General features: G+C 40.7%; 2 protein-coding genes across 2 annotated transcripts in view; both read right to left on the reverse strand.

Annotated features, from left to right (window-relative positions):
• Positions 1-13,386, reverse strand: part of LOC143724587 (6-phosphofructo-2-kinase/fructose-2,6-bisphosphatase-like) — a 219,254-nt gene that overhangs the window by 62,279 nt on the left and 143,589 nt on the right. The window lies entirely within an intron of this gene.
• The window catches only part of LOC143724583 (structural maintenance of chromosomes protein 1A), a 44,255-nt gene continuing 40,471 nt past the window's right edge, over positions 9,603-13,386 (reverse strand). The window contains exons 25-26 of the mRNA XM_077217747.1: positions 11,922-12,032; positions 9,603-10,562 (exon numbers count right to left, since the gene is read on the reverse strand). Coding sequence (XP_077073862.1) covers positions 10,482-10,562; positions 11,922-12,032 — 192 coding nt within the window. The 3' untranslated portion in view covers positions 9,603-10,481. The remainder of the gene's footprint in view (positions 10,563-11,921; positions 12,033-13,386) is intronic.

Here is a 13,386-nt window from a genome sequence, read left to right on the forward strand (position 1 = left end):
TTGTTTGGCAGTCCGAATGTCGGCAGATATTATTTTTAACGATAATAATTTAAAAATTAAAATACATTTTAAATGTACAAATATTTTAAGTAAACAACAATAGTCCAAGTTTAGGAAACGTTTTTATAATTTTTTTAAAAAAGAATTCTGCATCTATTTTAGGTGTAGGCTATTGGCACTGTGGGTGGCACCATCCGGCACACCCTGGCACACCCGTGGCCACGCCAGTGCATGATAGTATATCCCAAAGCTTGTCTACTCTTCTGCTACACACTCAAAAGTATCTACTTTTTCTTCACAAAAAGACTGCAAACTTTTAGGGCGTAGTATAAGTAGGTGAACATCTGTCTAATCTCTATCCCGAGGTTACAGCAGTCAGCCAGGGATGCGTTTCCCGTACAACGATGTAACTAGCTGCTTAGTCATAGTGCAATGCATGCTGAAGAAATCATCTAGCTAGTCACAACTGTTTCCTGAAACTGTATTATCGCAAATGTGTCCTTCCTACCACACAACTTAATTTGCAATGCTGTATGTGAGTGTTCGTAGGAACTATATGTTTCTTTCAAGAAACACAGATTTTTTTAACTATGCTGACCGGACCTTGAGACCATAGTTGGCTAAATGATTAACATTTAGTTCAAGTTCAAGTTCAGTTTATTTCTTAAGCAAAACTAAAATCAGCCGTAAGTGACAAAAGTCGTGACCAAAGTGATATCATCAGGTACACAAAAATTTTACATTTTTAGAAACATCACAAATGTAAACAAATCGACATGACAGCCATCGGCACTGATCCTCAACAAACTCGTCTCCATGCACGCGTGATGACTCCGGTCAGATGAACTGGATAATATTCTAATTGTTCCAATCCAATCTGACCTCTGACCTGTAATGCTGCTTAAATCATAACCATGCACTGTTGGTTCGTTGGCCAGAGGAGAACTTGTATACCATCTGTATGGAATGACATAACAAGCAAAAGCTAAGATTAATAATTAGCCATCAGTCGATACAAGTATCAGGAATCTAGAGCATGTAGATAACATGCTAGTTTACTTAAGCCAGGGCTCTTCAACTCTAGTCCTAGAGGAGCAGTGTCCAGTTAGTGTTTAGCTCTAACTCTAACCAAACAAATGAACAAGATTTATCAAGAATTACTCATAAATTATAGACAGGTGGCTTACATGGGGATTGCTACTGAAGGGTGTGTTGGACATCTGCTGCAGCTGGATGTAGCCGATCGGCGAGAGTTGCCGCTTGCAGTCGGGGAGGAGCTGAAAACAGAGATGTGAAGTCAGACTCTTTATGCTTCCCGTAGTGATGCTCATGGTTCATAGCTGAAATTAAATAAATGCAATTGTAACAATATTCACAAATTAAAAAGAAGTCAGGTCAGCAAGCTCTCAGTTTCTTTATTGATTTCTCTCAAACAAAAGAAAAAGTAAGATTTTTTTTAACGATAATAATTTGAAAATTAAAATACATTTTAAATGTACAAATATTTTAAGTAAACAACAATAGTCCAAGTTTAGGAAACGTTTTTATAAAAATTTTTAAAAAGAATTCTGCATCTATTTTAGGTGTGCCAGCTGCCACTGTGGGTGGCACCATCCGGCACACCCTGGCACACCCGTGGCTACGCCAGTGCATGATATTATATTAAAAAATTAATAAGAAGTCAGGTCAGCAAGCTCTCAGTTTCTTTATTGATTTCTCTCTCTCAAACAAAAGAAAAAGTAAACCTTATAGCGGTCCTGCTGTCACAGTTTCACTCCTCACATGTGTTTCCCTGTCTGTGTTTCCCACCACTGATCAGTCACCATGGACACCAATCACCTTCATCACAGGTGCTAGTCATTTGTTAATTATCTCTGTGTATTTAGTTCCTGCTTGTGCTCTGTCTGTTGTCCGGTATTGTTTGTATCACCACTATGTGTGCATGTTCCCTTCGTCTTCTGGAATAAACTGCTATTATTTGGATTTGCTTGCATTCGTGAACTCTTTTGAACTTGCCACATGCAGCATCGTGACAGAATACCGGACCCAACTAAGAACGCGTTTGTGTATTTTTCTTTTTTTCCTCCCCCGTTTTCGTGTTCAGTGTTTTTGTTCCGTTTTCACCCCTGCTTTCACCATGGACTTCCCAGCTGTAAGACTCATGTGCCTTGAGCAGGGAGAATGCTCCCTCGAGGAACACGAGGAACACGGACGACTGCCTTTGCACGTTCCTGCGAGTCGGACTCAACGCTACCACACATGCACAGTTGTCCGGGGAGGTTACTCGAGGGAGCTTCGCGTCATATGTGGAGTGGGTGCTGGCGTCCTGCGGATCTACGTTCACCGTCGAGGATGCTGCCAGCCCTACTCCCCATCCAGTGCCCAGCCAGAACCACCCCGACGGCGAGGACAGTCGACCTTACCCCACCGCAGGTAGCGCGACGGAGACCGCGGCGATGAATGAGCCCGTGCCCATAAGAGTGACCAAGAACCTCATCGCCATGGAGCCTGAGCAACGCGCACCTGACCAGGTGTGTGAGCCGGCCGAGCCATCCATCGCCGAGGGGGTACTGGTGGACTTCGAGGGTTCGGAAGTGAGCCCCGCCCACCCCTCCGCTACTAAGAGTGCGTCTCTGGCTAATACACCTTTTGATTTTGAGTTTAGAGAGGAGTTTTGTCTAGCCCCTGTTCTCTTGCCGGAACCTGTCAATCCCGGTCCTGTCATTCATCTGCCTGTCTTGTTAGCCCCGCCCAACCTTCCTCTCCCACCACCTCTCCAAAATATCCTGAACACTATATATTTTTTTGGGTTTTTGCACTGGACTTCAGTCTCCAGCCATCTGTACCACCCAGTCATCTCTGTCACCCTTCAGTCCCTCGGTACCACCTATGCCTCTCAGTAGCGGGGTACCTCCTCGGACCTGTCGGGAGCCATCTTCTCCTGAAGAGCCAGAAGCTCCGTCTGCAGCCTCGGTACGCAACGCTCTGCCCCAACCTGTTGCCCTGGCTCCCGAACCTGCGCTCCTTCCACCCCTCGACCTCGGCGTGTACCATCGGCCATTCAGTCTCGCCGGACTCCCTCTGCACGTCGGCTCCACCGAGTTCAGACATCGCTTCATCTCTGCTGCGGACTTGCGAACCGTCCACTGCTCTCTGGTTCTCCACCCCTTCTGCTACGGCTTGCTCCGCCCTACCGGCTCCGTCGCGGTCACCGGGATCTTTACCATCTCTCCACTACCTCGGCCCATCGACTGCGCGGTGGTCTCCATTCTCGCCGTCGTCGCCTCCGGTCACCCCCATGGCGGCCCTCTTCACTATTCCTCCATGGCTCCTCCCTCCGTCGCCGCCGCCGTGGGGCACCACTCTGGTTGTGGCCTGGGCACCTTCCATCACGCCGCTGCCCAAGGCCCTTCATTGGCTCTCACCATGATCTGCACCACCCTGGACCCTTCAGTTCTGTCTCCTCCCTGTCATCCGTCCTCCGCCTGAACCTCCTCCAGCTTCCTCTGCCTACCCTTGGCCATCCCTTGGCCATCCCTTCACCATCCCTTTGCCATCTCCTGGCTCCTTGCCTGCGGCATCGCCCACCTTATAGACCCCCTCCATCCCTCCCTCCCTCCCTCTATTCTTCTGTTACGGCGCGAGGTCGTGCCTACCGAGAGGGGGCGTTATGTCACAGTTTCACTCCTCACATGTGTTTCCCTGTCTGTGTTTCCCACCACTGATCAGTCACCATGGACAATCACCTTCATCACAGGTGCTAGTCATTTGTTAATTATCTCTGTGTATTTAGTTCCTGCTTGTGCTCTGTCTGTTGTCCGGTATTGTTTGTATCACCACTATGTGTGCATGTTCCCTTCGTCTTCTGGAATAAACTGCTATTATTTGGATTTGCTTGCATTCGTGAACTCTTTTGAACTTGCCACACCCAACAACGTGACACCTGTGCAGTAAGCATAAACTAGTCCTTTAAGCAACATAAAATATGTCCTTCGGGTCTCTCCTATTTCTAGGTCTTCAGGCTCTATTCATCCCGTCTCTTCGCCAGTTACTAGAATTAGAAACAGGTGTTAATCATTTGCACTTGACCCACTTCTCACCACTCGTCTCCGCACTCGCTCTCCCCGTGCAGACTCCTCTTCACCATGCCCTCCTCCCACACACACCCACACAAACTCACACCCACACAACACTCCAACCGCCGTCTCTGGTCTGAGCCCCTCCTCCCCATTCCTAGAGAGGAAGACAGCTACAGCCATCTGCACCCCCGTCTGTGGACAACCTTGAACTTAAAAGTCTGTAATGCTAGATACCAACGGGTGATCCGCGCGTTGGTATCCTTCTGAAAAGAAAAATGCAACTAGAATTGCCTGTGACAAACTGTTACAGTGTCTTTTGTAATTGGTAGTGAGCTGTTACTCTGTATTAAATCCTGTATTAGGACAGTCTTTAACAAAAAGCCACATTGTGGTGACCTTGACCAGAGCAGTCTCAGTGCTGTGTCGGGAACGGAAACCAGATTGAAATTTCTGATTTGAAGCAGTGCATGCATGTTAGAAATTTTGTCCAAACTTACTTGACCCCTGCAATAGACCATAATATCTTAATTAACCGTCTAAAGACCTATTTTGGTATCAGTGATGTTGCTTTGGATTGATTTACTCCATATTTATCGAACAGGTCCTTCTCTGTAGTGCTTGGAGTTGCCTCCTCGTCTCATGCTCCTCTATTTTGTAGGGCTCCCCAAGGATCTATTTTGGGTCCCCTTCTGTTTACCATTTACATGCTACCCTTGGGTCAAATTATGCATAGTTATCATGACATTGATTTCCACTGCTATGAAGATGACATGCTCCCGATAAATGTATGTCCCGATAAAGCTACCACGGATGCATCCTGCATCATGTCCTGCTTCACTGAGATTAAAAATTGGATGTCGAAAAAAAATTCTGCAATTGAATGACTCCAAATCTTATAACTACCCCAAGTGGCCCCAGTACTAGTAGCATCAATAATCTCTCCTCTAGTCTGGATGCCTTAATAATGTTCGAAAAAAGGGCCGCAACCGCAACCCGGTGTTATCTTTGATTCAGAACTGTCCTGTAATGCTCAGGTGACTAATGTGGTGAAATCCTGCTTTGCACAACTGAGACAGTTAACAATGATCAAGTCATTCCTTTCTTCTACAGATTTAGAAAAGGTCATTCATGCTTTTATTGCCTCCAGACTTGACTATTGTAATGCTCTTTATCTGGTATTAGCAGGCAAAACATCCAAAGACTGCAGCTGATTCAAAATGCTGCTGCCAGGCTTTAACACTGACTAAGAGAAGTGACCACATGACACTGATCCTTGCTGCCCTATTCTGGTTACCTGTGAGTTTTAGAATTGATTTTAAGATTTTACTGCTTGTTTTTAAAGCCTTTCATGGTCAGGCTCCTGCCTATGTCTGTGATCTGCTAATTCCCCATGACCCTAATCGCTGCTTGAGATCCTCTGGTAGGGCCCTACTAATGGAGCGCAACGGGAAGAAAACAAAACTAGAGGTATTTCGCATTTCATGGAAAGAGAGCACGATTGCATACAGAGAGGCCTTAAAAACTGCTAGATCTGCTAATTTTTCAACCCTATTAGAAGAAAATAGACAAAACCCTAGGTATTTATTTGAAACCGTGGCTAAACTAATGAAAAATAAAGCTTCAAGCCCAGATGTTTCAAGGCAGCACAGCAGTAATGACTTTATGATTGATAATATTAGGGACAAAATTATAACTATGCAACCGTCTACTACAGCATCGCTTCACGGAGTGCATTATAGTCTCCCCGAGGTAAAATTTGATTCATTTGTTGCTATAGGAGAGGAAGAATTTTGCAAACTCGTTAATTCATTTAAATCGACAACATTAAATCGATAACAACAATGTTAGACCCTATACCGACTAAACTACTGAAAGAGATGCTTCCAGAAGTCATAGATCCTCTTCTTAACATCATTAATTCGTCTTTGTCTCTAGGATACGTACCAAAAACCTTTAAGCTGGCTATGATTAAACCACTTGTTAAAAAAACGCAACTTGATCCTACAGAATTAGTCAATTACAGGCCGATCTCCAATCTACATTTTCTGTCAAAGATACTAGAACTATGCTCACAACTATGTTCCTTTCTAGAAAGAAATGGTATCTGCGAGGATTTCCAGTCAGGATTTAGACCGCACCATAGCACTGAGACAGCTCTCATTAGAGTCACAAATGATTTGCTCTTATCATCGGATCGTGGTTGTATCTCTCTATTAGTGTTACTCGATCTTAGTGCTGCATTTGACACTATCGACCACAACATTCTTTTAAATAGAGTCCAAAATTATGTTAGCATGCATTAGTGGAATTGCATTAGCATGGTTTAAATCATACTTATCTGACCGTTATCAGTTTGTAGCAGTAAATGAAGAGATGTCTTATCGGTCAAAAGTTCAGTATGGTGTACCACAAGGCTCAGTACTAGGACCGCTGCTGTCCACTCTGCACATGCTACCTTTAGGAGATATCATTAGGAAACATGGAATTAGCTTTCACTGTTATGCTGATGATACTCAGCTCTATATTTCTTCACTCCTTGACGAAACTTACCAATTCACCAAATTAACGGAATGCATAGCTGATATAAAAAATTGGATGACTAGCAATTTCCTACTACTTAATTCTGAAAAAAACAGAGATTCTAATTATTGGACAAAAAACTTCCTCAACAAACACGTCTCCATACCGGCGTGATGACTCCGACCCCAACCAGATGAACTGGATAAATATTGTGAAAGTTCTGATCCCATCTGACTTCTGACCTATAATGCTGCCTGAATCATAATCATACACTTTTCGTTTGTTGGCCAAAGGAGGACTGGCCCCTCGACTGAGCCTGGGTTCTCCCAAGGTTTTTTCTTCCATTCTGTCACTGATGGAGTTTTGGTTCCTTGCCACTGTCGCCTTTTCGCCTTTCTTCGCATTTGTCGCTATTGGCTTTTGGCTTGCTTAGTTGGGGACATTTAATTTTGTATTTAACAATACTAAATTACAACAGTATTTCCCTGTTATCTTTGTAAAGCTGCTTTGAAACAATCTGTATTGTAAAAAGCACTATATAAATAAAGGTGACTTGACTTGACTTAATGGTCCCAAAATCTCGACTTGTCACTAAATGTGACTGGGCTTTTGCAGTCTGGGGCCCAGGCCCCTCAGCTGTGGAAGTCGCTGCCTCAGCCTGTGCATCTCAGGCACGGTATCCTCCTTTAAAGGGGCATTCGGCAACTATTTCAACTTAATAAAACCGTTTAGAAATCATTTGGATGGTTTAATAACCTGTTCTGGTGAGAATGGTGACTTTCCCCGGTCCCCCCAGCATTCCCAGGCGGAAAACCAACCTTGCAACATGGGGACTAACGTCCCGGTAAGTTGGAAATAGGAAGTCTCGTGAGAAGCGAGAACGAGCGAGAAACACAAACTGCTTTACGGTAATTCGACATAAACACACACGCCACCCTCAATGTGTGATGTATTACCCACCTCGGTAGACATACTCCACACGATAAAGTTGGCCGGCTCCGATAAAAACAAATGCACATGAGCAGCGGTAGAAAGGGGGAGGAGCAAGTGAGTTTTTTTATGACATTGTTGTGAAATATACGCCTCACAGCTGTAGGGGCTAGCTGAGAAAACATGCGACAACTAAAGTGAAAATCAGTGAAGAAATGGCTAGAGTTGCCGAATGCCCCTTTAAATCTCTTCTCAAGACTCACATTTATCGTATGAAATTTCTTAATCTGATGATATTTGTTGTAATTATTTAAATGATTCCATTTTATGTTTTAAGTTGTATCTTCTTTGTTTTTGTTTTATTATATATTCTTAATGTAAAGCACTTTGTAACTTTGTTTGAAAGGTGGTATTATCAATACAGCACAAACAATAATAAATTATTAAAATAAATAAATAAATAAATGATCATCTGGGCAGTGGCAATTTTAAGGGAATTTTGAGCATAATTTAAAAATGATGGCCAACACATACACTGGATTTTCAGACTTTCATCCTTCAAAATGATGGAAGGGATGTGGTTAAAATCAAGCTCAACCAATAGACTTTTTCAACCAACGTTTTGTTTTCCCAGTAGTGACATCAGAAGAGACCATATCATATGACAACATTTTACATTTAAACATTTTAATTATATATACATACATACATACATATATGTAATTAAAATTTTAAGTCATGTTTTTGTGCTTTTGAATAATCCTGCTGGCCATTGTGATGCATGCCATAATAACAGAAAATACACCTTTTGAACCGTTTGGTATTTGCCTAATTTAGGGGTTAAAGATATTTTGAAGTCATTACCAGCAATTTATAACGTCCATGACTTTTATCTAAAATGGTCTGACCAGACTACATTCCCTTATATAAATGCAGTACTGGCCAAAAGTTTCAAGGAAAAATTATGTTTTGTTTTTGAAAGCTGTATATTTATTTGAACAAAAATACAGTAAAAACAGTAATATTGTGAAATATTACACTTTGAAATAGCTGTTTTAATATAATTTAAAATGTAATTTATTCCTGTGATCCAAGCTGAATTTTCAGCATCATTACTCCAGTCTTCAGTGTCACATGATCCTTCAGAAATCACTATAATATGATGATTTTGTGCTCAATTATCATTCATTACTGGTGCTCAATTATTAATAATAGTTTCCTATTTTTATCAATGTAGAAAAACATTTTTGCATGCTTAATATTTTTGTGGAAACTGAGATACATTTTTGTCAGGATTCTTTGATGACTAGAAAGTTAAAAATAACACCATTTATTTGAAGTATAATCTTTTGTAACAAAATAAATGTCTTCACTGTAAATTTTGATCAGTATCAAATGCATCCTTGCTAAATAAAAAGTATTATTATTAGTTACATTTATTACTCATCCTAAACCTTTTAATGGTAGTGTATCATTTTACTTACACACACACACACACACACACACACGCACACGCACACACACACACACACACACACACACACACACACACACACACGACTGGGGTAATGATGCTGAAAATTCAGCTGTGACATCACAGAAATAAATTACATTTTAAATTACATTAAAACAGAAAATTTTATATTTCACATTAGTTTTTACTGTATATTCAATCAAATAAATGCAGCCTTGCTGAGCAGAGGAGACTTCTTTAAGAAACATTAAAAAATTTGTAGTTTCCAAACTTTTAACTGGTATAAATTATACATTAACACATAAATATCCTTTTCTTTCCAAAGCGCTTGAACAAAGCACTAACTTTGAGCTCTAATCACGACTTCAGAAGTGAGAAGTAGGACATTTCCGACAGCATAACTCTGTCCCTCAGCCTCGGTTTCATTCCTGTCAAAGATTAAATATGGTGCTACCCTGACTAGGGTCTATAGGTTACAAATATGGCCAAAACGTATATAAATGCAAAAATACAAAAACATAAAAAAAAAAAAAATGCAAATCTGATGTCAAAATCAAACCACACCCTTGCAAATAAATATTCCAACAACAATTCGGTTCTTGATTTGAAAACAGTTTATTGAAAAACATTTGAGAAAAAAAAAAACACATTTATAAAGAGCCTATGGACCTTCGGGATAAACGGGTACGGGTGACAGGAACATACAATCATAATAAAGGAAGCTTAATATCACGTGATGTGAACAGATGACCTACACATGTCATATTAAAATAGTTTATATACACCATAAACCTGGCCCCAGTTATAATGTCTCATGGCTTCTTCTAAAACTGGGCTCAATGCCAGTCGTCAGGAATCATGTGACTGCCTAGACGTGCAAATCAGGCAGATTTATGTCCGCTCCCATTCCCTGCAATAATCTAGGCATTTCATATATTGTTAATGGTGTTTTATTATAACTGTGCATGTATTTATATGAGAGCTGTGTGTGAATAGCTGGATGATCTAATACATGTACACAGTCAGATCTCAACATCACCATAAAACATGTTATGATGGGAATGTGAAGCCCAAGAAATCCATTTGTAATCAAACATTAGTGAAAAGCAGGGTTTATTTTTCAAGAGTAAAACAGTGACTACAAAAGGGATTATACAATTATTTTACCAACCAACTCAAATAACTGCTTAAACTGCAGGTCTAGGTTGAGTTCAAGTAAATGTGAAAAGACTGTGATGTTTTGCACTATAAAGCTTTAAAGCAAATTATGCCGAGATAAAAATATAAAAAAGTCAGACTAATCTAGTTTAATGGATTAATAATCAAAATGACATGATTGCCAAAAAGTACTAAACAGAAACACATAATGAAACATTTAAATCAAGCAAGAGACAAATGTGTAAATATTAAGAACTAAAAAAGCCAAGCTGATCTCTAGAAAGTACAGAGAAAAACATGTTTTTAAGAATGTGATTGTGTCACTCATTGGGATTGGGATTGGCATCAGGATACTGGGAGAGGTCAAAGGTCAGGACTTTACTGATGACGCAGTCTCCTTGCTGTGGAGACAGACAGACAGAGAGTCATGCACAGGAAATCAAGTCACTTAGTACAGTGCTTTTTAAAGAAAACTACAAGTCACTGTTAGAGTGTTTCACACTGTTCATACTGTTAGAGGGGACATAGTTTAGGATGAAATTTTCACTTTTTTAAAAAAAAGAGGCTTTTTTGCATTTAGTTTGGTTTCTGGCGTGTCTGCCGGCTCAGAAAAGCTGAAAAGAAAACGGCCATTTCCTATAGAATATACACTCACTGCCTCTTTACTATGTACAGTACACATGTTCAACTGCTGGTTAACACTCATCAGCCAATCACGTGGCAGCAACTCAATGCTTTAGGCATGTAGAGATGATGGAGACGATCTGCTGAAGCTCAAACTGAGCATCAGAATCAGGAGGAAGATTTCAGTGACTTTGAACGTGGCATGTTTGTTGTATTTCAGAAACTGCTGATCTACTGGGATTTTCACACACACCATCTCTAGGTTTACAGAGAATGGTCTGAAGAAGAGTAAATCTCCAGTGATCTGCAGGAGAAAACGCCCTGTTGAGGTCAGAGGTCAGACTGGTTCCAGTGCATAGAAAGACAACAGTAAATCAAATAAGCAGAAGAGCTCCAGCAGCAGCGCTGCACACACACACACACACACACACACACACACACACACACACACACACACACACACACACACACACACACACACACACACACACACACACACACACACACGCAGCCTGACAGCTGACCACAGTGGACACATCTACTGATCTCTCATCAGGATAACGCGTGACAGTGAGTTCACTAAACTCGAATGATCTCCAGTGTCAGGATCTCAGTCCAGTAGATCAGCTTCGGGATGATGAGGAACAGGTGATAAATCTGCAGTAACTGCATGATACGATCATGACAATATGGACCAGAATCAGGAATGTTTCCAGTCGCTTGTTGAATCTGTGTCATGAAGAGTTACGGCAGTTCTGAAGGCAGAAGAGGGTCAGCCCGGCACTAGCCAGCTCTACCTAATAAAGTGGCCCGTGAGAGTATATCGCTGTGTGTGAGTTCATTTTTATTTTGTGAGCAGGTAAACTACAACATATGTATAATAGTTGTCAATTCAATTCAATTTTTTTTTCCATGATATTGAATATTATGAAATCTGAATGGTTTTGGGTAAATTTACAACATTTGGTGTAGTGACAAACATATTTCCCACAGAATTACCAGGTGATGAGTATCACTGCCATGATTCAATATTTTGCTCATACTGCCCATCAAGAAGCTGATTTAAAGTCACAGTACTGAAATAAAGCGTGTGTGTGTGTGTGTGTGTGTGTGTGTGTGTGTGAGAGAACCCTGACCTCTGGATAGACTCCGATCAGGGAGTCTGCCTTGGTGTAAAACTCCTCTTTCAGAGAGATCACGATCGCCTGGAAGTTCTGCACTGACTGATCCTTGATGTAGTTTGCAACCTACACAACACATGCAAACAACAACTCAGTGCATGTCAATCTCAGAGACAGTTTTTAGGTTATGAAAACCAGGAGCATTCATGTTGTTGTTCATGTAATAGTAATCCTGTCACAATCAGGAAATTTGGGCTGTCAATTCACAAAAAAATCTGTAATCTCAACGTTGCTTCTAATGTTATTTAACATGCAAGATTTACACATAAACCTTAAAGGGATAGTTCACCCAAAAATGAAAATGATGTCATCGTTTACTCACTCTCGTGTCGTTACAAGTCTGTATCGCTGACTTCCTTTTGTGGAACAAACTGTTTGGTTATAAATATTCTTTAAGATATCATCTTTTTAGTTACCCAAAAAATCCTGAGTGGGAAAAAAAACCTTTTCCTTAAAATACCTTCTTTCCGTTTTCACATAAAAACATCATATAGGGTTGTGAGTAACAGATGACAATCTCTTCAAGAACGAGTCATTTATCTACATAAACTTAGAATCCTACAGTAAAGCAGTGGTTCCCAAACGTGTCCTGCCAGCTCCCAGTGTGAAGGCTTTTCCTGCATTGAAAATGTTATGGCAGCCGCCAATATTAATCTTAATATATTAATCGGCAATATTAATCTTTGTTCTATTTACAGTTTTTTTTTGCAGTGTTGAGATTTGTATGATATCAGACACATCTGATCTGAACTCAATGGCCAATCAGATGCGTTTAAGTTAGCCAGAACAACAGGAGATTCTGTTCAGTGCGAGTTTTGCACACTCACAAATCCTTTCATTATAGCTAACAAAGTATAAGCAGAATGTCAATAAGAGATTCATTTTACAGCCTCATTGATTATAATGGGAGTTTTCGTGGGTGCAGTTTTGTGTATCTCACGTTGTAATTGATTATAATGGCAGCGAGCTTTGCTCACTTTCTGTATATAATGTATATTTTTCATGTGGCTAACTACACATTGCAAAGCTTCTGGATTGATAACTATATTTAAATGCGTGATTGAATCCGATTGACAGTGATACAGTGGTGGACGAAGTACACAAATCAAGTACCTGAATAACAGTACAGATACTTATTGCTTATTAATTATTGCTCCAGTAAAAGTGCAAAAGTACTTGATTAGAGCAGCCTTTCTCAAACTTTTTTCAGTCAGGGCACCTTTTAAAAGTGCATAAAATCTCAAGGCACCCCAGTGTAAAATATAATTTAAAAACACTGCACAACCCAAATGTAAATGCAAATGTCCTGTTTATTTAGACTGAACAGTAATGAACAGAGCATAATACAAACTGTAAATACCTATAACAAGAATAACAACTTTATAGCACCTTTAAAAACACAGGTTTGCAAAGTAATTCA

This window comes from Siphateles boraxobius, unplaced genomic scaffold (genome assembly GCF_051911475.1).
Source record: "Siphateles boraxobius isolate OS27281-9 unplaced genomic scaffold, OSU_SipBor_1 76, whole genome shotgun sequence".
NCBI lineage: Eukaryota > Metazoa > Chordata > Actinopteri > Cypriniformes > Leuciscidae > Siphateles > Siphateles boraxobius.